This window comes from Poecilia formosa, unplaced genomic scaffold (genome assembly GCF_000485575.1).
Source record: "Poecilia formosa unplaced genomic scaffold, Poecilia_formosa-5.1.2 Scaffold257, whole genome shotgun sequence".
Lineage (NCBI taxonomy): Eukaryota > Metazoa > Chordata > Actinopteri > Cyprinodontiformes > Poeciliidae > Poecilia > Poecilia formosa.
Window position 1 is genome coordinate 55,135 of NW_006800196.1, and position 27,665 is coordinate 82,799.

Consider the following 27,665-nt stretch of genomic DNA (forward strand, 5'->3'; position numbering starts at 1 on the left):
GATGCAACAATGAAAGCAACAGTTCCATCAGTTCTTGAATGTGCAAAGAACATTCTGTATCTGTCTATGCCTAACTCAGGAGAAAACGGGGTCAAAAAGTCTGGCTCCCGTTTGTCAGGGAATGGCAAGAGGTACACAAACTGTTCATGTGCAATTGACTCAAACAGAGGAGGAAATTTCCAGTGTGGTGTGTTTTATTGTGAGGCGTTGCGCTGAGACACCAGAGTGAGTCCTTAGGGAGAGGCCTTTTTGCCAGCTGGGCCAGATGTGTAGATGTGTCTACAGCCACCGCTCTCTCAGCAGATAGAAACAGACAAAACACAAGTTTCTGAAGTTAACGGCCTAAAAGGTCTGCATAAAATATTAGGTGGGTTATTCTTTTTCAAACAATCATTTAATTTAGCAGGTAGGTGGATACCATTTTTAAAAATTAATTAATTTTGCAGGCGTGCACTGTAAAAATATAGGAAGACTGAGCTCAGAAAACACTGACAAAAAACTGGAGATAAGAGAGGATGTGGCACTGGCACAAACAAAAAAGAAACTGCATACTGCTCTTGTGTCTGTAGCAGCCTTACAGAGCCCCCCAAAGATGCTCACTCCCCTTCATTTTTTTTTCACATTTTGTCAAGCCTCAATATATATGTAATTTTAGGTGAAAGCTCAATGATCAATTTATTTTTTTTTTGGTCTCATCTGGCAAGAACACCTTCTTCTGCCTGTTTGTGTTTCGACTAAAAGTCGTCCTGTCCCTAATATTTATGCTGAGATTGAATTACAGCCATTTAAACTCAGTAACTTATCAAAATTGGATTTTATTTAGAAATATGAAAGTATAGAGGCTTGAATACAAATGTATCTGCTTGTAAAAAATGTGAACGCCATAAAGCTACCACATACAAACAAAATAAAAATATATCAACCTTTGGGATTGTAACATGAAAATAAGAAAAAGTTGAAGGACACAGTAGTTAACGCTCAATTAGGCTGTTGGTTTTCAAAAAGACAAAAGCTTCTTCACCAGCTCCTGTTCCTCTGAGTTTTCCCAGCATAATGAGGATGTGCATATTAACCTATGTAAAAAAGAAACCCTGGAGGACTACTACAGACACTAAGTGCACATTAAGTAGGGCTTTTTGTGGACGATATAAAAGCTGGAAAAACTGAAGGGCCTTTGATTCCTGAAGCTAATTTTCTTGTGCAAAATGCATTTGAAAGCAGTTAATAGGTCAAAGTCATCACTGGAATGCTCTTAAATGAAATGACCTCTTAGGCACTGATGCCTGCATGGTGGGTTTAAAAGGATTCGCTCAAGAGCCAAAACTACTGAATAGATTAAACACCCCTTTGAGGTCCAACGTTGAACCATCCATTTCCTAAATGAATGTGGGTGTTAATAGGCAGCTGCTGATGGACTGTGGCACTTAAGGTGCCTCATTTATGAATGGTAAATAGAAATAGTAACTGCATTATAAATGCAAATACATGATCCAATACATAATTACATGAACTAAAGAACAGAACAAGTACGGACAGCCTCAATCCCGAAACAGTTGGATTGTTGTGTACAATGTAATAAACAGAACGCAATAAATGGCCCAAAATCTGACATTTGAGGTTCAGGGCACTTGGAGTAAGTCAGTTCGGGAACCTAACATAGCAGACAATCAATGCTAAAAACCATTAATCCTAAAGCTCTCATATCACTCAATCACTCTCAGTGCATACAGTTCATTCTTCAGTCAGCAAGATACTTTTTAAAACCATATCACACAAGAAAGAATCCAAATATTAACATGCTGATCATTAGCATCTTTTCTGGGATGATATGGATTTAAGATAGAACAAAGCTGTTCAAATGATTGGAAATATTTTGGTTTTGTGGACACCATGTCCTGCAAGCTGAAGAGAAAATGGACTATATAGCTGGCTGTGAGCTCTCAGTTCAAAAGCCTGCATGTCTGATTATGCGGGGTACTTGGCTCTCAATGGAACTTGAAACTTACAGAAAGGTACCATGAAAGCTAAAGTGCATCACTGGGTTTTAGACCCCAAAAAATCCATACGACATATTTTTTTCGTTTTTTGAGGAAGGTCAAGAAAACAGTGGCTGCATATATTACAGTAGTATGGCTTTACAGTAGAGGAATAAAGGTCCAAGAGGGTCTGACTGCAGTCTGAAAATAACTTTCACAGCAAAATATGATGAAGACAACTCTTGGACTCTGAGTGGGTAGAATGATATTTCAAAGAAGGGAAAAAAAATTTACCCCAAGGTCCGGCAACCTGTCCACTCAGTTTCCACACTTTTGGCTGTCAGAGAAAGGTGCTTTTTGAGAAAGAATAGGACCATCAAATTCCAGACAAGGTAACAAATAGCAAAGGTTTTTACTTTAAACTGCGCAATATCATAAGCATTACCGTGATGTGTGCAAGGTTTGCAATATTAATAATAAGCAAATTGGCAACACCGCAAATGAACAAAACCAAGCTGCAACAGAGCCAGCATACACCATGCACTTCAATACAGCGCTGTGCACAAAGTGTCACCATGTTTTGTGCAGAGATGCACTTGGACAGGAATGGTGATACTTCACAGGATGATAGCTCTACCAACTTTCCCTGTGTCTACATAGTTTCATAATGTTCAGATAATACTTTTAGTGTATTAATACTGGATTTCAACATCTGTCCAAATTTTCATATTTGTGCATAGATCTCCAACAATTTCTTCTCTGTAGTTTAGAAAGTTAACACATAACAGCTCACTTTTAAAGTTAACCAGGGCAATAATTATACAAAAATCCAAAATTACATTCTATTCAGTAATGAAGCAGCAGGTTATCAAAGAAACTTATTAAAAAAATGTCTATAGCCTACTTCAGATTTTTGTTTATGTATTCATATTCAGTCAATTTAATAAATGAAGGTTCACTTTGCCCAGCCATTAATAGCTTTTTTGTCCACATTTCCCATTTTTGAGTGACAGGATTTGGCACCTTCTTCACACACAGAAAAACATATACGCCAACCATGTGGGAGTACATAGACCGGGATGGTATGAAATTTATTTTCCGGTTTGTCCATATGGCTACATCGGGTCAATCAATGACCAAATTTGAAAATTAGATGTTATATTGCTAGCCCTTACCATTTGTTAACAACTCACAGGCGGAAGTGAGAGAATTGCGCAACACAAATAATCACCCGGACGGAGCACAGTGCGCTAAATAGTAAAACAAAATTTAACAAAGCTTTGAGGCAGATAATTTGCCGTAATGAATTTTAATTATTAATTGTTCATGTCCTAAATCAAACAGCCAATAAGGAAAAGTAACAAACCAGGTACTAATAATATTTCCCTGCATTTTCTCATATTTTCTCAGATATTGCATGAAAGCAGTCTTCTGTGCTTCAAACAGCAATGATGACTGCAGTTCAATAAATTGTGTAGCTTTAACCTGCACTTACTCTAATCATAATAAACATTTAGTAGAACAATTACTCTGAAATTGAACCAATGTCCTTTGGTTGGAGAAGATAAATGTCCAAAGTTTATTATGTTACAAAAATGTAGTCTTTTCAGAAAATTCAATAACATTGTGTTATCGCTAGTTGAAAAGAAGGTAGGTGTAATAATATTTTCTCTTAAATTACTGTAGCAATAACATTTTCCAATGGCTAGCTAACAAAAGTCTTACATATAATGTTACAATGGAGTTGCTGAGCACCTGTGTTAAGGAAGCATTTGGCATCTATAATACTGTAAATCAAACACAACTAAAGAATATCTTTGTAGAAACATTTGTGATCCGAAAAGATGAACATATGTGTCTTCCAAATAAACAACAGCCCTAAGCATATCACCAAATAAACTACAAAAAGGCTTAAGGACAATGGAGACAATGTTTTGGACTGGCAACCAGAAAACTAGATGCCAACAAACCTGACTTAATTACATCAGTTATGTCAGAAGGAATGGGTCAAATTCCCAGCAAATATTTGTCACAAAATTGTAAAAGACCAAAAACATTTGACCCAGGTCATTAAATGTAAAAAAAACAAAAAAACAAACAAACAAACAAAAAACAAAACAACAATTTGATCAAATCGAAAGATTTTTTGTAAACTTCTCAATTTAAAGAATTTTTAACAGATCTCAAAAAAGAATCTCACTCATGATTCTAGCATGTAGCTAACAGAAGTAATTCTAGTAAACCAAACTGACCTAAAGCACAACTTTAATATGATTTAACGTCTTTGAAAAATAATGTACATTTGTACACGTTGTATGAAAATACAATACAAATACAATAAATATATTTGAATTGAACTACTGAAACAACTGGTTTATTGAGATGCACACTATAGTACCATCTATTAAATGCACATGTATATACCATATGTTAAAAAACACAAACCAACAAAGATAAATTGAATGACAACAAATTAAGTGCTTAGAGAAGAAAGATGAGTCATAAAGACTGAATCCACATGAAATAGTCGTTCAAAATTAATGTCTCTACAGTCACAACTTTCACTACACAGCTTTAATTACACTTAAGATCAAAGAGATAGAAACTGCCAGCTCCTTGATTATCCATAAGAGACCCCTTACAGCCGAATTAAGTTTCATTAGGGCACCAAGTACTAAAAAAAAGAGTTTTCAAAGTTATTCTGAAACATAATGCAATTCATTAATGATTATGATGGAAAAATATGAGGTACTGAAAGGAAAAAAAGTGCAGTGTTCAGCAAGAAATGCCCTGAATATTAAACATATAAAATAGGCTTGCTTGAAATCATTGTGAATGTTTCTCCCATAAGGAGGAAAGGAGACAGGGAAGACATGTCCAAGCAAAGGATCACTCTGTGAGAAGGAAACCATAGTCTGCTGGTGAATCTATCCTTGTTTGGGCATCTTGGCAAGCCTTGAGCAACTGTTACTACAACAGTTATTGAAACAGGACTTTGAAACAAAAAGAAAGAAAAGTAGACCAAAAGAAGGGATTGGTAAGGAAATTGCAGGGAAGGAATTTTACTGATGATCAGGCAAAAAGAAAGAGAAGAAAAAGGAACAACTAAGAAGCTAGTCATTTTAAGCTTATGCTCTTAAAACACACATGGCCTTTGGCAGAGCGGTCCTTCATGTTTACATCGACAGAGCAATCCCTGGAAGGTCTCCTCAACAATCACAGGAAAACCATTAAGGCAGAGAGGAAAAAACATTCTCACATTTGCCAAGCGTGACCTCTCACAAGTTTTCCTTTCTACTCACCCTTTTATTTTCCTGTCCAACTCCGCTCTGTCCAAACACACAAGAACGATCATCTTACTGTCTCAACTGTTCCAATAGCAATTCTCTTTAAAGCATAACTCCAACACCAGTGAGTCAGACAGTCATTCAGAAAAGCAACAGTTCAGGCGGACTACTTGCTCTTCCTGCTTGCCTGCATGGATATCTGCTCGAACCGGACGAGCAACTGAGAAATACTCAAATACTCTAAGGAAGGACGTGACATGGACAGGTGCTCCCCCCTTCCCCTTCCTTGCTTGTGGAAACAATACCAACTTTCCAGCAGTAAATCTATATGGGTCTTAAGGCTGAAAATAGATTATTGATAAAGTAAAACTTATTATACAGTATAGTTTAGGTGACTTTCAAAAAGTTTATTTAAATAAGCACGAAACAATAGAATTAAAATGCAAAACAATGAACTTTTTTTTTTTTCTGGACAATATCCAGAGAGTAAATTTCAGGAACATAGAAGACTGTCTTTATTCCAGAAAGGAAAGGAAAGTGTGTGTGTCATGTGTGCATGTGTGTGCAAGACCAAGGGGAGTGTACATGAATCACAAAGAGTGAGGCAGAAATGGAGCGAATCAGAGGTCATGTCCCTCCTCAAGCTCTGAAATGCTACTACAGCTGAGCTTCCTGGTCATCCACTGATACAAGCCAGACCTCAGCTGCAGGGCATAAACAAATAATATCCTGAGTCAAGCTGGGTCCACTTCAGATTTTTAGGAGAAACAAATTAATCTTAGATGAGTGCTATTGTAGGAATTTAAATAATCTGTGTAGTGGGAACTAGGAGGGTGGGACGGGGAACTGCAGCAGTTCAGAAAATAAATGCTTTACATTATGTGGAAATATTAAAGTAGCACCTCAATAAATTATTCACATTAAAGTTTGGGCACAAAAGGGTTCTCCAAATGGACATTATCACAAAATTAGGTAGGAAGCTAAAGGACAGTCAAGTCAGTGCTTGGAATGTCCATCAAACAGTCCCAATCTCACTCCCATAAAAACTGAATATGGGTGTGTTTCCTATAAATTCCATGTAGTCATAGTGAAACATTACCTATAAATTAGCAGAAGAAAATGCACATTATAAAATATGTGAGTCACTAGCAGAATAACAGCCAATAAATGCCACCGTACACTAATGATTCATAGTGTGAGATACTTTTTCATCATAAGAGATAAAACATGACTCAAACAGACTGTAAGGATAGCTTAAAGAGGAAAAAAAAAAAAAACACACCTGTTCTTTAACGGAGGCCAGGATGTTATTGGCTGTGTTGTCGGTCTCCATTTTGCGGCCAGCTGAGCTGTCACGGATGGTCAGCAGAAGCCCCTCCTCCGTCACTGGGCTCTGCTCAGGAGCTGGCATTCCTCCTGAACAGACACACATAAACACACAACGCTGTGGTCAACGCAGGCACTCCACTCCGAAGCTTCTACACAGAACAGAATGTGTGCAAGCCTGTGCAAACACACTTCCCTCATAAATTTGACTTAAAACCAACCCATCCCTGTTACACACTGGCAAGTGATGCTGAGAGTTGACCATTAGTGGTCACACACCATACCAATGCATACACAAACACACACCCACGCATGCCATATGGCCTGACGAGAGGAGGACTGTCAGTGTTTTATGTTTCTGACATTGCAAATCAGTGCCATATGGCTATCAAACAGCATACAACTTAAACACTGATTGATAGGGAATTAGAATCACACAACAAATACAACACAAATGATGGAAAATGAGCTTAGCTGAGGCTATTCTAGCATAGGGATGGTAGAGGTAATTATGTGTATGTTTGCACATTGATGCAGTGTAGAGGTGGCAGAAGATGAGCACGAGTAAAAACAGCAAAAGCAAGGAGATCAGGTGTTTCTTGGCTCTCTATCTTCCAGTCGAGGAAAGCAGAATGAATAGTGATGGTATCATTAGTCCACCATCAACTGCTGACAGAGACAGTCCAGGAATCTCTGCTCCAGATAGATCTAGATTTATTAGAAGCACCAAGACAGAGTAGTAAAAATCAAATGAGATGAATCTAACAATGCAGAAGCTACTGTAGTATGTCCAATTACTGTTATTGACAAGCAACGTAGCACATAAAAGATCTCCAGACACCCAGAAGAAATGTGACTCCTTAGGTATTCTGGGTGCCTGTCACCTAAAACAGCCCGGGTTATACAAGGTGTGTGTGGTGTCCGGGGTCAGGTGCCAGCCTGGCTCTAGAGTGACAGATTGATGTTGTGCTGCTGAGTGGTTTAGTCCATGGAGAATATGTCTGTGTCCCAGATCGCTTTGTTCATTCATAGTTTTGCGGCACCCAGAACCCTCCCACTTCCACTGCAGCTTTTGACTCAGACATAGTAATTCATTTCCAGAAAACTAAGAAAGGGGAAACAACAGACAGGGCTGACCAAAAATAAAGTCAGCTTAGTTAAGGTGGACAATATTTTTTCTTGAGTCAAACTGAAGGACAAAACAATATCACTTTCACCAACCACTTCAAGACAGGATGAAGTTGCCTTTTACATGGCTCCATGTGTATGAAAGATCCGATGCTGTAAGGAGGCAGAGGTCCAACCACCTCTGTTTACGCCCCCGACTTCTGCATTATGACTTGTATATGGGAAATCTGAATTCATGGGTCAAGGGAGTTATGCAGCGATAAAGTATGGTTTAATCGACCGGTCACCCACAAGATTTAAAAACATCAACAATAGACAAAAACTATTTCCAACAAGAAGATGAGATATTAGTGGTGCACCGATTGCAGTCTTCTGGCCGATTGCCGATTATCGATCTTTTAAAAAGCCTAACTTACCGATTCCGATTCTGGCCGATACCAGCTTTTTGTCTGAAATGTTGCTCAATATATCAAGAAGATTGCCTAATTGGCAACAATGGAGCACATTTACAGTTAACATATATTGTTAACTGTAAATGTGCAGACATGACCTGGTCTGCCAGTTTGTCAGTCAAATCTTTCTCAAGTGAGAAAAGAAAAGCACAGTGGTTGATTTTTAGACCTTTGCAGAGGTTAATAACATCGGTGGATAAGATCGGCTTCACATGTAAAAATCGGCTGATCGCCAATCTCCCAAAATGAATGAAATTGGTGCACCCCTATTAGATATATAATTTAAATATCTCAAATTTAAAAAATAAATTTTTTTAAATTTAATCACTGAAATAAATAAACTTTTAGATGTCATTCTAATTGCCTGAGTTGTACCTGTACTGTTTTAGCTGTCAGCTCAAAACCAGAATAACAATAAATAGAAAGCATAGATATTATTTTATCTTAACAGCTTTGTGAAACTGTAGCTTTACATGGAATCACTTGGATCATGTTGTGTGTTCTTGTTTTAAATCTTCATAATAATACTGTTAACATATCCTAAGCTGGCGGATAAGCACAGTCATGGCTAATGCTATTTATATCACCAGAAAAAATAACTATTACCAGCCATGACCTTTCTGTGACATGACATATGCCAAAAAAAAAAACAAAACAAAAAAAAAACAAAACGTTGCAACACAAAAGGAAAATATGTACACTTACTAATTCAAATATTTAGTCTAAAGTTGGACTTAAAAATGGGGAGACTCTGCATGAAGACAAAATACAAACAGAACAAAACAAAAATAATGAAGAGTGGATATATCCAGAAGGCACTATTAAGCAAAGAAAAATAAAGTGTGACTAAGCCTACCTCTAATATTTCCGATTTTACCAGAACTTGAATAATTGTGGCCCCTTAGTTTCAGCCTCTTGGTTTCTTCAAAATGGAAATGAAAACAAAAATGCGACTGCAAGATTACCGAAATCTGACGGACCCAGCACACTTGTTCTGCAACATTTTTCTTCGCAGTTCACCCCTAACACAGAGGGGAGAAAACCTTACTGAAAACACTTCCACAGTTCACACAGCAAACACGAGAGATAGAAGTAGGTAAGGAGCTGCGAAGTGAGTCCAGTCTGTTCAGGTTTCAAGGATGTCATTAGATTAATGTCTCGGGATCACCGTGTGCATTTCTCAGCGTAAACATCACGTCATTCTGGTCAAAACATCACAGCTACTTCTTCTAACAAAGCAACAAACTAACACTAAGAGAGAAGGCGACTGAAAATGACAAGCTATTTTTTTATTCAGTGACATATTTGTCTCTTTAGTCAATGTGGTATAATAATAAGCATTGAGTTCACAGATACTATTTGTAGTCAGATTTAAATCTCCCTTTTATAGTAAAATAATCCTCTGTCTCTCAAGTCTCCTAAGAAAAGTCTTAGTCTGACCCCACCCTAACTAGCTGAATCACATGATCTGAAGTGCTGACCTCAGACTTGGCCACTCCCATGAGCTCCTTATACAACCACTTTTTCTACAAAACTGTCTTCCAACCTAGAAGAAATGCAGCAGATGTTGTTAGCAAGAGAAAAAGAAGTATAGCAGTACAAAACTCATTCTAGAACATGTAAAATCTTGCTAAAATCAGTGTAAAAGATGGAGCTCTGAAAGTCTAAATTCTACCACAGACACTCACATTTAACAACAAATCTGACGCTCATTATGTCCCAACTGTGTCTTGCATCAGTGTTTCCACAGATCACTTTGGCGTAAAACGTAAGTTGTACTACAGGTCATGTTTGCATGCACACATACAAACATGAAACATTACCTGTAAGGAGAAAAGGAGGGAACGAGTTTAGATGCAATACCAAAACAGAGAGTATTGCAACACGAAGCAGGTCAGTGTGCACATTTCTCCCCAGGCAAATCTCGGCCAGCGCCGAACACTTAGGTGAATGACAGATTTATTGTTCCAAAGCGTGAAAAACTGCTCTCTTTCAAGGTGAAAGTACAGTCAAGGTAAACTGAAAGTACACTGTGTTGCATGTTTGAATCCAAAACATTTTGGCTCTAAAAATGTTGAAGTTATATCATCAGCAGCATTTAAACTACTATAACAGTGTCATTTATTAAAACTAGAGCCTAACTGCATGAAAAATCTGAATACCTTATCATGTGACAACATGAAAAACCCTCATTGCCAGCAATAAGATGAGAAACCCTCTGAATTACCTAATCAAGCCCCTACAGTGGTATTAAGGAAGTCTGGCTGACTCTTCTTTTTTCAATGTTGCTTAATTTCATTGAGGTTTGTGAGTCTTTTTTGTACAAGCAGAAGACTTTAAAAATCTGTATATGCCATATTAATCAGGTGGAGGTGTGTAGTTTGGAGAAAAGATTATTTGTAGCATATTTTTAGTCATTCCACTTTAGATTTTGGCTCAGATTTTCAAACTTGCATCCATGACCATTTTCATGCCAAGTCTCAGTTACTGAATGGTTCCACATCTGTTGCTGGACAACATTTATACAGACGAGTCCAAGGTTGACTCAGTTACTGTAAGACATTATGGTTCTACATAAAGCTAAAAAAAATAATGACTCAAGGCAAGAAGCCTTAACTTGATGCTGTATTTAATTCACATGCCTGCATCCTGTCCAGCAGGCACCATGCTTTACAGGAGGAGTTATATTACATGCTGATGTTTATATTAAGTGTAACGCAGAAAGACAGAAGATAAACAGAAGGGGAGGAAAAAAAATCAGAGAACAGAAAGCAGATTTGGGATAACATCAAACCAAGGAAAGTGATCGTACTCTACACTACAACTGCATAAACTTGAAATCACTTTTTTTATGTAGACAAATGAGTTTTACTATTAGACCAGAGGTGCAGCATCCTTAAACATTATGCACAAAGTTAAGTACTACTTAATAATTTTCTTTTACATCAGAGTTTACCTTCAAACACATCTGGTTTTAAAAGAAATACTTTCACAATTTAGACAAGAACAACACATTTTGTATGCTCTGTGTACATGTTGAACACAAAGACTTCAATAAAACTCCTTATCCCAAAACAATAAAAAGTAAGAACCTGTAAGAAGCAGCTACATAAACAATTATATCCCTATGGATTTTAGGTTTTATATGAAATACTATTTGATGGGTCTGCAAACTAAGAGCAACAAGACAATTTGTATGCAGTTTTTGTCAAACATGGTCCTATAAATTAAACCTGATAGCAAGAAGCGAAAACCACAGTGAGATTAGGCTATACCAGTTTCCTTTAAATGGTTTAACCAAAGTCCACACTTTTGCATCAAAAAGTATCTGTGGGAGAAGTGAAGATGGCGGCCCACTGACACTTGTAATTCAGACTGAGTAATCCTGAGGTCTGCAAAGTACGGGATAAACTGCTCACACTCAGGTGTGCAAAGCCTGTGGAGAGGCACCAAGAGGGCTCAAAGCCGAATCTATTACAGGGATTTCTAGATAGCACAGAAATATGGGTCACTTCTGTGAGGAGAAACATTTAGTTCAGGATTTTTACTGCAAAAAGCAAAGTAGCTCATACTGATTTACAGACTGAAGATTGTTGCAAGTACAGAAGTTTACAAACATATACAGTGGTTGGACAACAAAGTTAATGGCAGAAATACTCACAATTCTAAGAAGATATTACTTTTAGAAATCCAAAAAGGAAAACTTTTGTACATCTGTCAAAGAAATGAGGCTCTGTCAGCTGAAGACGAACAGTTCACCCGACATAAATCAATTACTCCCATTTCCTTTCAACATGGAAGATTTGTCTTAAAGAACATGACCGACACTGAAAAACCGACTTTCAGCACAGTTAAAAACATGCCTGCTCAAAACAAATTACACACATACACATGAAAAGTTTATTGAGAAATCTATGCTAGGAATCAGTTTTAAAATTGCAACTTGAAGAGGGAAAATATATTTTTATCTAAAAAAAATGTTGTTAAAGTGATCCTTATATTATATCATTTTCAAATATAAAAAGTAAATATTTCTGCCAGTGCTGCTAAAATAGCTTCTCTACAACAAAATTTTAGATTCTACAACAAATCAGTTGTGATGTATCTGAAGTGGAGGTGGCAAAAGATCTGGGCAGTTAACATTCAGTGAGTCAAGTGAATTTTTATTTATTTATTTATTTTTTTGAAAATGTGACATTTTCAAGTAATCCCAGAAATAAAAAGCTATAATGTCTTAAATTAAATTTCCAAATGTTTAGCGGTTTCTTCCACAACTAATCTTTATCCATTGAGGTCTATCTTACTGGTTAAATATGTTACTGATTACCACAAAGGAAAAATACAGCATTTTGAACATAAAAACCAAAATATTATTGCATTTAAGTAAAGGTACTCTGAGAAATTGGCTATGGATCAGACGTAAATGATATTTAGCTGTCTGTCACTTCTGAATGGGTTGGTTAGAAACTTCAACTCTGATTACTTTTCCAAAAAGGCAACTGCACCAAGGCTGCACAACATAAAAAAATCTTGCAATAGGGATAATATAGGTAAATATCTTTATGATGACATCAGGTGTGGTATATCCCCATTTTTGAGAATGTTTGACATTTTGAGAAAGATTTTTGGCATTTAGTTATGGTATATTTAGTTGTACCAGTCTCTTTGGCTGACTGTTGAGTTTACTCTAACCTTACATGGTCAAGAAGATGAAATGATCTTAGAGTATACCAAGTCTCAAATCTTAAACACCCTAAACTGTAGAGGTGTATGGAATGTAGTTAAATTGAGAAAAAAAGGAAATAGGCTGTTTAAAAACAAGAATCTGACCCTTTAAGACACAGACGCTTTTAAGACTGACTAATCAGCCCTATGTAAAATCAAAAGAATAGTTGGGAGAAATACAGTACTTACTATCAGCAACAGCCTCTCTAAAGACCTACAGCACATAATCACTCTTTGCAAAACCGTGTATTGATTTCCCTGATAAAACTAACAACTTTAGTCCCAAACAAGTTCACCAGGTTGAACTTTAACCCGTTTTAACCAACAAACCAAACAAATTCACAAAAGGAACATTCCAAGGAGTATCGATTTCAGGCAAAACGCTAAAAAACTGAAACACTTTTGGCAATCCTATGCTGAGAACTTCCAAATAGAAAGCAAGGAAGCCCTGAAAAAAAGCAGCAGGCCACAAACTACTGTAGCTTTTTGTGAGCAACAAACCTACACAAAATTCCTCTCAGGAGGATGATAATTTCTCAAAGCACATGGTGGAAATGCTAGCAAAAAATACAAGCAAACAAGCAAAAAACAACCTATGCCTGACACACCCGAAAACAAAAGGAATGCTCAGACTTGAAACAGTTTCAGCTGTACACACAATCACTCCATCAATGATTACCCGGTGAAAGCCCCATAAGCCAATGAGGATGATAAAGTCTCCTTTAAACAGACACATACCTGTCATTTTGCTGGTCTACCAATGGCAGGACACACGAGTCTGTGTGGACGAGCGACAACGTTCCATCAACATCTTCACCTCTTTCTCAATAAAGAGAAGAGGAAAAATGATTCCACAAGATGCTGCACCAAAGCCTACCCTACATGTTGAGACTCACGCCCACGAGTGTTGCAATAACCTGAGGTCTATTTGAGCATGTGTTCACAGGGCAGGGCCTGCCCCCAACTAGCAGGAAACAGTCACTCATACAGTATTAGAGTGCTCTAAAAAGTATTTACATCCTTACAGACTTTTACCGTTTCTGTGTTTAATCATTGTCAGATAACCCGAGTAAATATGAAATGCAGTTTTTTTTTTAATAATGATTCGATTTTATTACAGAAAACATCCAAAGTATTCTTGCTTTCTCCTGTTTGAAAAGTAACTGCTACCCTAAATCTAATAACTTGTCACTCATGACAGTTACAACTATTTCAAGTATTTTTATTAGCAATATGGTTATTGAACTTTTATATAACTAAGCAAACAAGCAATAGTAGTACAGTTACCATAGGATTCACATTAAGCAATACAGTCCCCCAAATTAAACAAATGTAAATTAAAAACAAAAATACAAATTCAACCAGAAAACACAAAAAAGAAACAAAAAACCCAAACTAAACTCAGCAATAAGCATCATTTTCTAAATTAAAGATTATCATATTTATTCAAAGCCTTCTCAAAATTTAAATAGCGGTTGATTTGTGATTTAGCATTGTGGCATATTTAATTGGGAATTATTATATTAAATTTTTACATCATAAAAAGTAAATAAATAATAATGATGATAAAATAAAATAAAAAAGAAAACTGAAGAAATCAGTAAAGGCACATAACTTTTTTTCACAGCACCTTCATGAGAATGCACTAATGTACACATTATTAGTGTGTCCTCTGTTGCAATAAATCTCATGAGAAATGTTTACTCAAAGGAGGACGTGTTAAAAAGATGACAGCGCTCCCAAGCAATCTGTGTTTACAGTGTGCATATTACATAATATATCGTTCAACGAACAAATCCCAACAGAGATGAGTCACCTCTAAAATAATTTCCTCACTACACTAGGTCACCTAACGGGGAGCAGAGAGGCTCAACTTCAGTCTCATCAGCCGTTTCCAACATGGCACCAGCAGCAATATGTTGTGGCAGAGCAGGACATGAATTATTCTGATTGCATGCAAATCCCTTAAATAGAATCACAGATTGAGCTAGGCAGACATGCTTCATCCTGTCACACATTGTTAGCTAAATACATTTAATACCCTGATGCATTTCTGCACACTGTTACAATGCAAATACAGCGACTGCTGGAGTAAGGCTGCCTAATAGGGAATTATAGTATTAGATTGGGTTGTGTGATTTCACAGAAGTCATTAAAAGAAACTAATTCATTTTGTAACAGCTGTGCTAGAAGATTGTTGCTAAACATGATTTGATCATGGTTTGAGTTGTTCATTATTTAACTTCTTTTAAAAGTTCAGCAAGCGTCTGGTTAAATCAGTGGGGCACATTTCACTAAACCTGTGCACTCCATTTGCTGTGACAACCATTTTCTGTCCAGACGAAATTATTTGACATACCATAATGATAAATTACTGATGATGACGAATGTTTACATTTTTATATCCCAATGGACAGAAACACCAAAATCATAAATATAAGAGCACAACATGAAATAACTGGATACATCTCTATCCATTCACACAGTAAGCTTGCCATCTCATTTTTAGCAAAGGCATCTCATGATTTTAGATGCAAACTGTGACTGAAGCCCCTCCCCAACTTACTGCTTAACACTGACAACAAGCCGCCTAAAAGAAGGTCACATCAGCATTTCCCTTGGCCTAAAGAAAAACCAATTTGGTTGTTTGAAATTATTTTATATGGGCTAAACCAAACAAGTACCACCTATCGCAACACTGTTAAAACTATAGTTGGATCGCTACAAAAGCCGTAAAGCCCAACTCATTTATCAACTATCAGCTTGGTATGCTCCCAGTATTACTCTATCAAAAGCAGAAACAGCGTAAAGATGCAACATCTTGTTTAATTAGAAGTTGAAAACCACTATACTGTATAGTGTGTTCATTAAATAGTTATGTTTAAGTCTCAAAAACAATGAATAAGAGTTCTAATCAAACTTATATTAGCCGCAATAAATGTTGAATAAGTGATTATTATTTATTCTGCAACAGTACATATAATGGTTGTTTTCCATTTTTAAGTAAAAGTAATTAGGGCTGTGTTAATATCTTGAAACTGTGGTATTGCTTCACAGGGTTACATTACCTGGAGTGTCTCAAAGCAGTCTAAGCCATATAGATGTATTCTCAATAGATACAACATCCTTTATTTGTTCCGCACTCCTACTGGTGACACTTGTTCACTCCAATATTTGAAACAAACGCACCACAGTGCACGAAATACGAAAGCTGTAACCCCTCTTTCCTATTTTACTTGCATTAGTTAAAAAAAGAAATCTAAATGTAGAATTATTACATTATGAGACCATGGAAATTAAACATGATAATTAGAGCAATTCAAAGATATGGCCACCCTAAATAATTTGTGTTTCCCACAGAATCTGATCACAACTGTAGCAGTTATATGAGGAAGGTAAATAATAATTTTGTTATTGCAGTTAATAACTAAATGAATGCCTTAATTTCTTCCTTGTGACTAACACTCATTATTGCTTGTTCTTAAGTCAACAGATTAACTGGTAAAAAATAAATAAATAAATAAAATAGCTCCCTCTATCTGTAAACACTGTCCACAGTTACAGACAAGAGCTTAAATATGTAACCTATTTGTTTCAATGTATGTTTATTTTGAAAATATTTGCTATAAAACCACAAAAGCCTAGGAAAGTCTGTAAAACTTTTAAATTGCTGTTTCTGCCTTTAGACGGGGGAAATGATGTTTAGCAGGTAAAAAAAAAAAAAAAAAAACTCCTCTCAATCCAGAGACTCCAGCTCTGCATAAGTGCTGGATTTACTGAGAGAAGTAATGAAAACAATCAAACAAAAGTTTTGAATAGGTCTGTTATTATTTCACCAGTGGGGCACACCCATGTGTAAAATACTGATTTATGCACAGGATAAAGGCTGGGAATGTAACACAGCTCTGGGACATTTTGGGGAAGTCATGATAGTTATTTTATATTAGGATGCTAAAACAATATTTCTTGAAAAAGAGATGCCTTTTCATCCATGGCAATCACTAGACAGAATATCTCTACAATTCCAGTCTTGTGACACCAAGTCCTGTAGAGAGCTGCTTGGTGCACTGAGAAAGCTATTTAAGACAATAGTGAAAAATGATCAAGATTGCGAGACTGAATTCTTTTGTAAAGAGACATGTCCTTCTGAACTTCTGTGAACTTGGAAAACAAGAGAAAGAGAACTCCTTGTTCTAGTGGGATCTCTTGATAATTGAAAAGCACAAAATTGCAGATATTCACTGCAAGCCCTAAATGTGACTTTATGATTCTAATGCTTAATTATCTCTGGCACAGTGATAGTTAGATATTTGACATTAGACAAACAATTTGCACATTCTAGGTGGTGTTCTTCATTGATGTACAATGTATCTGATAAAATGGAGGGCTCAAGATGTTCTGTCTGAAAACTAATTTTCCTTGGCACTGCCTCCTCGATGCCCAGATCTTCAGGGTAGACAAACTGGAGTTCTAGCTGTGCTGCTGTTCATTTATGGCAGCAGCTCATAAATACACCATGAAAACAATTTAAAAAAAAGACAACCAGTGGTGTGCAATTATCTTTCTGACACATCTGAATCACCAACTGCGTGGTAATGTTTAAATGTGCATGTGTAGGAAGAGTAATTATAATATTTCCATAGCTTTATAATTATAATTTTACAACATAAGATCAGGTTTGCCTATACTTTATCACACTTAATTAAATTGCTTTATAAATTAACTAAATGTGATGCTTAGTGACAACAGAATAAGCAGAAATCTCACATATTCAAGCCTTTTCTAATTAGTGGTGCTTTTATAGAGATGTCTGAAATTACAGCTACTTAACCTAAGAGAAAAAAAAGACTAAATCTTCCTCGGTATTCTTCTGCCTTTGTTCTCTGCCTTGACTTTTGTATTTTCACTATGCAAGTCCTTGAAACTTTCTAAGTAAAAAGTTACTTGGACCTCAAATTACTGGAGTTCAAGAACAACCTTTTTTATGCAAAGGAAAATGTTGATCTATTTATTACACAAGCTAAATAAATGCCTAATAGCCCCACTTAATTTTTTGTAAAATGTTTATTTATCAGAAATATTCAACAGTTGGATGAGGAATAAGCCTTTGAAAGACCTATGTGCTGCCAAAACAATTTAATAAAAGTGCAAGAGGAAAGTTAACCACAAATAGTTCTGAAGATTTATAACCCCCATTCTGAACAGAGACAGAGAAAAACAACATTAACTCCATTACATGACTCAATGGTCAGGTTAAGTTACATGCATATTCAATAATTAAATATACATTTAACATTAGTAGAAAGGGTTCAGAACCTCAGCAGAAATACAAGTTGGTTCAAATAAAGTAAGTAGTACCATCAACTAAATACACAGCTTTATTAATGACAAATGTAATTCTTGATTATGTTGACCTAGTTCCCATTGATTTTTATTACAATACTCACGCAAAGTCTAACTATTATTGATTAATCTTAAACTGATAATGCAAAGAAATACAAAATCTCCAGATTCGTCTTTTAATTTGTGAAAGAGATCCTTAAAAGATCTTCAGACTGATCTTTGATAGATTGTGAAACTGATTACGAGGCTGATTACTCAAGGCGAGAGAAGCACATAGAGGATGTGAGCTTTACTGTATATACCCCACTTTTTGCAGTGATGTGAATGAACACTATGAGGTGGTGAAGAACGTCTTAGGGAATCTGATCGCACGTACCATAATGGCAAAATTAAAAAGTCTTCTGGTCAATTAGATATTTGCAGGTTTCCTATTGTACTTGTGCAGGGTAAATTGATTTCTTTTCTACATGGATTAAACCAAATGGTGACAGAAAACTAGTTCTCTAACCTTAATTTCTCACATCTTTAGATACAGTATAAGTCTTGATACAATACAGCCCACATTCACACCTTAACTTTACAGCAAAATGTAAAGCTTAATAGAAGTCTATAAAATGTCACTTTAAATGCCATGAATTTGACCTGCATTCATTTGCTCATTTTCAAAGTCAAGAAATCCACTTTCTGAGGTAATTTGACTTTGTTGCACTCATCTAAATGCCTTGACATTTAAAAAGGGAATCTGTTATGCAAACAGGTGAGGCATGTAAATCCTGCACATTGTTTAGTTTTCAGCTGTGGACTAGATAATTAGTACAAGGTGTGTGGTCACTGGAATGACATGGGGATATGCCATCACGTTCTGACTAGGATTGCCATAATCATCAACATTTAGATAATATTTATTCAAATGACACTCAGTGGCGAGAAAATCAACGCAAACTGACCAATTTTCCTTCTTCAGATAGAAGTAACATAGTACTGTGTTCTGTGGGTACAAATTAACATAGATGAATATCCCTCAGCATGCAGCTCAATCCCTGACCAAACAGTGAAGTGATGAAATGACTAGCAAGCCCCCCCATTTACTCATCTAGTTAACTGTAAATGAGGGCTACATTACATTGCCTACTACATATGATAATTAAAGCAAAGAAAAAAATTCTGACTGCATCTGGTAATATTTACTGCTAGAAACAACTCTTTCTTCAAAAAAGATTGGTGAAAGTGATATCTGGTACTGGGTAATTTTATTAGGTTCGGTCAGGAGTGTGATATTTTTGTATTGTGACAGCCCTGTCTCTCAAACACCAACATCACCGAACTTACACAAAGAAATCTAGAAGGACAGACAAAACCAAGCGTAGCGCTAAAAAGAAAAAGTCAAATGTCTAAAAAGAAATTGCCTATAAATTTCCTTTGATTATCTTCAAAACTGAAAAGACAAATACAATGCTGGTCCCATTCATACTGCCAGTTTTTTTTTTTAAAGAAGAAATGTAAATAAGATTAAAATGGTTGTTTAGTCAGATAATTCAGGAAGCTGTTTCTTAGAACCTTAAAATTAACTTGTCATTGAAGTCATATGATTTTTGTTGTATCTGTACGCCAAGTCTAAAGGACAAGATAAAAAAATAAAAATAAAAAAAAACTCTTTCAGCTCTGTCTTTCCTCCTTAAAAGTGTTTCACCTCCTCCCCTTAACCACTAGTAAATAGATAAATTTTTTCTGGGGTGATAAGGTGAGAAGAACTTTACATTCAGCAAGGTCGACTGTTAGCTGCTGAGGTAACTCTGGCTGAATTGTTTAAACAGTTAGCCCTTTGCTAAGGAAGGAACTCTGTCCTTCGACTGACCACATCAACAGAGACGAATGTCCATGTTACAGACTCAGCAAGTCAGATCAATGGGTGGCTGTTTTACTGGACAAAATTCTATTGTGCCTCTAATCTCTAAAAATGCTGACATGCTCTGTGCTCCGTATTATCTTCAGCTATCAGGAACCCAACCACAGCATGAAATCTGGGACTCTTCCCGTCTACATATCCAGTTAGATCACCATTTAGCCACCAGCCACGCATGTTAAGGCTTATTCACACACACACACATGCCGAAGCAGGAACAAATGACATATTGATGATTTATGGTTGTTTAATTTATTCAAGTAAATTTGGTATTTTTTTTCCAGATACAATCAGAAAACGTTCTAAAAACAGATGATAATTGCTTGGAACCGTTTAAATTAATATCACATTGCCAAATCTAAAGTTCAGCTTTTTAGTACTTAAGAAAGAATGTGTTCACATGATGGCAGATGAATATAACTATGGAAATTCCCCACTTTACTACATGTGGTTTTTGCTTGGTGGAGACAAGATGAATGCTTTCAAACCAAGCCATAATGTGGAATGGAAAGAACCTGATGTTTGTTGGATTTCATGACAAAGTGATTTATATCACTTATGATGAACGTACACACTGGGTTGATTGCTTCTGCTACTGTTCTGTGATCAGTCATCTTCATCCCACAAAAGCTATACCAAAGTTGCTCAGGCAACTTCTTAGACAAGACAGATGCACACAAACATCACTCAGACATGTCTTCATTATTCTGCAAACTATAAAGCAAATGTCCTCTTGCCGTTGCTGCTATGCAGTTTTTCATGCTTTTTGTTTATCAATATACAGATGCGACTCAATAAGAGAATTGCATCAAGTTTAAAATTGTAATTTATTATACAGATTTATTTCATACGATTTTTTTTAAGGATCTATATCTGTAAATGTTACAGCTATTGAAAACTTAAGACCTAGTTTTTGCTATGGCCAACACAATCATAAGGACGACTGCTGACTTGACAGTTGTTCAGCAGACGGTCACCAACACCATCCACCAGAAAGGTAAGACTATAAAAGTAATTGCAATAGGAGCTAGATGTTCACACTGTATTAGATCCAAGCTTATTATCTGAAGGTTGAGTGGAAGGAAAAACTGTGATAGGAAAAGGTTCAAAAGTATTAAATATAACCACAGTCTTGATGGGAAGAAAAGCCCATTCAAAAGTCAGGGGGAGATTAATGAGGAAGCTGGAGTCAGTGATTCAAACGACAACACACACACACAAAGATCTATCCAGAACATTGTCTCATTCCTTGTGTTAAGCCAAGCAGAAAAAATTACTGGACTGTTGCTTAGTGCTCCAAAGACCTCTTCAGATGAATGCAAATTTTGCATTTCATTTAGAAATCAAGATCCTGAAGTTTAGACGAAGAGTGAAAAAGCACATAATCCAAGTTGCTTGAGGTCTCTTATAAAGTGTCAAGAGTTATTCATAATTTGGAGACCAAAATTATATGATGGTGTTAATCCAATGTGTTTTATTAGGTCCAAAGGCAGCGCGGCAGTCGACACGGAAATTTTAGACCACTTCCTGCCTCCTTCTGCTGACGAGCTAGATGGAGAAGCTGATTTTATTTTTCAGTAGGACTTGCCACCTGTCCACCCTGCCAAAGGTACCAAAAGCCACTTCGGTGACCATGATGTTATTGTGTTTGGTTAGTCAGAAAACTTATCTGACCTAAACACAAGTTTATTCTGTATTGCAAGGGGAAGATGTGGGTCAACAAACCCAACAATGCACACAAGCTAATGGCTATTAAAGCAACCTGTGTTTCCCTTTGCTCCAGCAGTCACACAATCCGATCATAACATTGAAGCGGTAATTCATAAAGGCTGACATTTCTACATCCAAATTATTATTTTAATTCCTTTTCTTACTTTAAAATGGATAAACTTTACTATTTTAAACTGGTAAATAGAAGCTTGGGTTTTCATGAGCCACTAACAGCAAAATGAAATAAAATAAATTAAGTACATCGTTCGATGAGTATAAAGATTTTTCTCTCTTCAACCAAAAGATTATATTTTTATTTACTTAAGTGTTCTTGTACATTATGTCTGCATGGTGTGTCCATTGGTGAAACACTAATTGAACAAAATATGCAGTAAAAGCTTGAATTTTCAGGGATTAGAACTGACTGAGTTGCACACAATGGACACTGAATTTGTCTTGACGAACTGGAAGGGTGGAGAGGGTGCTTGGGGGGCTCTTTAGCACAGACACAAAGAAAGCTCACCACTTTGTTTCCAAGCTTACAGCCTATGAAGTAAGGGACTGGAAAAATACTTTCTCTTTCCAAGAAATTGGTGGGGAATAGTGTGGGAGGGGGCTTCTTTTTGACTGTAGCTTAAAAAAAAGGAAATCTGACACGCAATGTGGGGGTAAAGGATTAAGCCTTGATGTTAGCCAGAATTTAGGGGGTGAAAAAGCATAAGGAGAACAGACCTGCCAAAGACTACCAAGCTATTCAGCTCTTGTCAGTTTCCATTAAAAAGAACTCACCATGAAGTCTGGGTCAAATAATCACACCACCGACCTTTGCTATGGTTGCGGTTTTGTCTGCTGCAGGATGGGGTTGTTTCTTCTATATAAAGAATGCCTTCCCCAAACACATAATAGTGCTAGCACACATGTGAGGCAATTCACGTTGCTCTTTAAACAAATCACACTTTTCTCAAAGAACAATGAACAAGAAGTACCATGATGAAATAATTTGATCAAGTTGTACAAGAAGTCCTCTGAAAATTAAAAATGAACATCCAATGGGCCAAACAAAGTCTTGTGCTTTAGAAGCTAAAAACTGCAAAGCAACAACAAAAGATAGTGGAAAAGTCTGGCTCCGTCTTGCTCTTTCGATTCCAAAGAAAACCACCCCTGATGGTTGTCAGCTGTGAGGCTGTGTGTAAGCAGTGCAGTAATGTGAATCACGAGGGGAGGGTTTCACTGAGTATCTGTGCTTAGGTCTGACGGTGTGAGAAAAAGGGAGGATGACTGCAAGAGGCAGCGAAGCATCTGAACTTCTAGTGTTCCAGTATAAAACTGACTTGGCATGCAGATAACCAGTCCACTTCTGCATGATGAAAGCTGAAACTTAAGAATGCTCCTTTTCAGAGGCAGGAGGAGACAAGGACTACAATCATTACCAAAATGTGTAGACTTCATTACCCCAAAACAATTAGATGATAATGTTTTTCAAACCATTTAAAGCCTTAGAAGTGGGGCTGCAATGCTATTCCAGATGTTTCAATAAACTGTTCAATCTTCATTTATTAGGCTGACTTTCACCATTTGTTGGAAGAACAAACAAGCAAGAAACCGCCTCTTTTAATGAGCTTACATTTCCAATTTGGCTTTAGGAAGACATGCAAGTGTAAGCTGTAATACTTTCTTTTTAATTTAAAAAATATGATATGTCAATAGAAAAGCAGTTGTTAAAAGCTCTGAAGTAAAAATATGTGATTGACAAAAAAGGAGAAGCATGAAAAACAAAAAAACAACAGGAAAAACCAGCTGAAGTTCAAAACAAGGGATAGATCGTGTGGGAATATTTATGGCGATTAGAAAATGACATTTTTGTTTTCTCTTGTGATTGCTTTTATGCAAATTAAGCATCACTAATGACTATGCAAAGTTATTGCACTCAGCTCAAATAATGGTACCATATTTTTGTGGGAAGTTGTTATTAAATAAGTGAATGTCTATTCTGAAAATAAATTAATTGTTTTAAGGGTGGTTTTACTTTAGCAGAAAACCCCAAGAACGTCCTATAAACCAGGATTTATGTATGGTGTAAGCTGCAGAATGAAGTAGAGACTCAATAGTGTATTTTGTGCTGCATTAGACGGTGCCCTATATTACAAACTAAATCAAATCCATTCCATTTCGAATTTGGATGGAAAAAGGGACTTGACAGGTGTTTGTAAAGTCCCTTATTCATTTACACAAATAAATAAAGTAGTAATGGAATAGTTGCATGCATTTAAATAGCACACTGCCACCCCTCTCCCACCTGTTGCTGCTCTTAAGTTGGTTGATTGAAAGCCTCACTTTTCCTCCACTTACAAGAAAAATATTAAATATTTCTGTTAATAATGCTCATTCTTTAAAACACAATGCCTTTCTTTTTCTTTGTTAGTTCTGTGATTTTTTTTGTCCTTTCATTAATGTAATGTATCACACCATGTATTTTCTACTTTGATATTAAATTAAAAATATATATATTTCTGTTTATGAAACATACAAAGAATGTGTCATCCCAATGCCTCAACCTCTCTCTCTTTCTTTCTGACCTTCATGATCTTGCTCACTAAGCTCTATCAGTCATGGGCAATGGAGAAGATGCAAGTGGCAACTGTAAAGCAAAGTTTTCATGCATTGACTTGAATTAATTTAGTCTACCAAACACTGTATCCAAACAGTGCTTTGACCTTTTGCAAATATTCCTATTGGGATCGCAAATGTCATTGGACATATTTTGCACATAGCAACATTTGCATAAAATTTCAATGTATCAAAAAACCCTAACCTTAAAACAAAAAAGGGTCAACATATGTAAATTTAGTTAAAATTCCCCCCTCTTTGCCTTTAAAACTATGTGGTGTCATTGTAAACTGAGACCAATAATCACTTTACCTGTTATCCCTATGTGTGCAGTGTTACAATTAGGATAAAGTCTAGACCACTGAATTAATTAAGCAGCAACAGAAAATTCCCATGAATCTGACATCCTTTACTAATAATGTAATCCTTGGGTGAGTGGCATGAGATTTGAGACAATTACCCAATTAGTACCTTGTAAGCATGCTGCACGTAAAAACATTAGCTTAGATAATTAGAGTTTTTCTCAAGCAGTCACGGTGGCAACGAAGTCCATTATCTTTTGGTTGGTTTTTCTGCACAATACACAGCAATGGGAGCTTGAAGAAACGCCCCTGGGTTTAAAAAAAAATGCAGATTAGGGTAATTAAATATGGCGTAGTTTGAACGTAGCGAGTAAAACGTGGGAGTTCAAAAAAAAAAAAAAAAGATAAAGTCAATCTAGTGGGGGCAGGAGAAATTAGGATCTCCGCCTCTCTGCAAACTCGCATTCCAGAGATTCCCACACTCCTAAAACTCACCTGCCTTTTACTTTACCGCTTACAACGCAAGGTTACAGTGGCATATTCACTTAATACAGTGAGTTCTTTTTAAGAAAAAACTGGTGCAGAAACTGTTTCTTTGCGCTATCCGGCTAAGTTTTCCCAGCAACGGTTAGGGACGACATGAAGAAACAGCGCGAGGACTCTCCCTGAAAGGTGAGCGCGGTCTGCGAGGAAACGGTCCAAAGAAGAAGATTAGCGGGGAATTGGATTGTTTCCCGCAGAGAAGAAGCTTTAAAATAGCTTATCTTCTCTTTCACTCGCACATAAAGCGCTCCCTCTTGGTTTTCTCCGAAAAACGAGACTTTCAGAGTTGAACCAGCTGCCCGTTCCCTCCTGCTTCTTCTCCGCGAAGCAGAGATGCTCTACCCTCCTAAATTACTCTGCAGTTGGAAATGCCATGAAAAACAAACAAGAAAAGAACAATTCACATACCTTGGAGGACAGTTGCTGCGCTGGGCTGAGCTGTGGCTCGGACCTACGTGGAAATGCGTAACTTCATCTGTAAAGTCCAGTTTACTCCCATGCATGTGGAAGAATGAAACTCGTGTCCATACTGGAGGGGAAGAAGAGACAACCCCTTCCCTGCTTCTAGCAGCAGTCCCAGGCAGAGCGAACTGACATGACGTAACTGGGAATGTGGGAAACCAAAGTGCACTCCTGATTGGTTGTGGCATGATAAGTAGGCGTTTCCGAGGAGGTACGTACGCTTGAAATGACCAGTTAGAGAAGAGATGACAGTTACCGTGGTTACTGTGGTTTGTCAACCTATACACTAAAGAGAGGGACACTAGGTAAGTCAGATGGTTTAGTAAGTAAATAGATGTTGATTTTTCTGGCATGACAACGAATACTTATAAGACCTATGTAAAGGTAACCCATTACAATTGATTGAAGTCTAATTTGTTTGATTTTAGAAGTTGACGTTCGCTGCTCATGCTTTTTCTAATAACTTCCAGGTTTATTTGTATTTTTGATGCGATATGGACATCGAGAAGTGCTTATCCTGTAGTAGCTATTTTTTTTAGGATTGTCGATTATTAAAAAACAAACTTATTATTCACAAATTTCCAGATATCTGGAAATGTATTAAAGAGTTTATGTGGCTAACATCTCAACATATGGCGTGTTTTCTACATTATGGACACTGTTGTTTTTAAAATACAGTCATATTCAGTAAATTAAGATGATATTGAAAACTTAATTTCAGTAATCCAATTTATTAAGTGAAACACATTATATCCATTAATTACTCAATAGATTGATGTTTTTGAGTCTATTTCTGTTAATAAGATTTTGATCTTAGGTAATAAAATATGACATTTGAGATTAGAATCATACATCAGACCAGTAAAATATACGTGTATATATATATAAAGAGCAGCATCTTTGGGGGTCACCCAATCTCCGTATTTTAACAGGAAATGCATGCTTTGGTCAAATTAGACTAAGATTAAGCTTTTTGGCTTCACTTCATGGTCTCATGCCCACTCTTAAGTATAATGGAGGATCTGAGATACTGCAGGCTTGTTTCTCTTTTAAAAGACATGGAAGTGATATGCATCCTGTTGGAGTGCATAGTACCACAAACCTTTTGAAAAGAAGAGCAAATAATCAGAAATAATCAAATAATATTCTAATTTGTGGAATTTTTCACACTGAATAATGCACCTCTTTAAAGATAGGCTTTACCTCCTTTGATGTCAAATAACACTACTGCAATAAATATATATATATACATATATATTGACCTTTTTATAAACCTTTATACACCAATAATCATAGAGGTTGCTTTAAATTTGTTGGAAACAAAAATGAAAACGCATTCTGGAGACCTTTACAATCACAATGATAATCCAGAATTATATTTTACTCATATTATTAAAAATTCTGTGTAATATTTTGTTGATGCAACTTTGTGTTTGATTATTTTAAAAACTGGCATTGTTTTTGATATATTTACAGTGAACTTTGCACTATCACAGCATTTGTTGTTTGCAGTCTGCACAACTCTGCATTTGTTGTGATGCAGAGTTGCAGTAATTTGACTTACTGTTTCTGATTCTCCATATTTATAAGCACTTTCCTCAGAGATTTTGTAAAACAAGATATAGCCTGATTTATTTATTTTTGCCTGTGTATCTGTAGAGCAATGTGCCTATTTTGTCTTTATGATTTTTTAAAATGCAATGATCTTTTTTTTTTTATTTGTAAGGGAATCTAATTTATTAAATATGGACCAAATAAGTGGAGGGAATCTACCCAGATTCATAACAAGCTACAGGGCACAAGAAGCAGGTGAGAATTGGCTCGAGATTCCTGACTACTGATAAAGTGGCCTACTGAACTTTTGTATATCTCTGGCTCACTAAACCCGTTAAAAGCCCCAG

At 36.4% G+C, this 27,665-nt stretch overlaps 2 protein-coding genes across 6 annotated transcripts in view; one reads left to right on the forward strand and one right to left on the reverse strand.

The window, feature by feature from the left end:
* Nucleotides 1–25,885, reverse strand: part of LOC103150610 (plakophilin-4-like) — a 48,316-nt gene extending 22,431 nt beyond the window's left edge. The window contains exons 1-2 of one of the 4 annotated variants that reach the window (XM_016680825.1): nt 9,026–9,176; nt 6,546–6,679 (exon numbers count right to left, since the gene is read on the reverse strand). In XM_016680825.1, the coding sequence (XP_016536311.1) occupies nt 6,546–6,674 (129 nt within the window). In that variant the 5' untranslated portion in view covers nt 6,675–6,679; nt 9,026–9,176. Of the gene's footprint in view, nt 1–6,545; nt 6,680–9,025; nt 9,177–13,632; nt 13,738–25,710 lie in introns of those variants that run through there. The other 3 variants (XM_016680822.1, XM_016680824.1, XM_016680823.1) reach the window with 3 other exon arrangements.
* Nucleotides 25,886–25,887: 2 nt separating this feature from the next.
* The window catches only part of LOC103150578 (coiled-coil domain-containing protein 148), a 33,134-nt gene continuing 31,356 nt past the window's right edge, over nt 25,888–27,665 (forward strand). The window contains exons 1-2 of one of the 2 annotated variants that reach the window (XM_007570257.2): nt 25,888–25,975; nt 27,491–27,573. In XM_007570257.2, the coding sequence (XP_007570319.1) occupies nt 27,510–27,573 (64 nt within the window). In that variant the 5' untranslated portion in view covers nt 25,888–25,975; nt 27,491–27,509. Of the gene's footprint in view, nt 25,976–26,009; nt 26,070–27,490; nt 27,574–27,665 lie in introns of those variants that run through there. The other variant, XM_016680821.1, reaches the window with a different exon arrangement.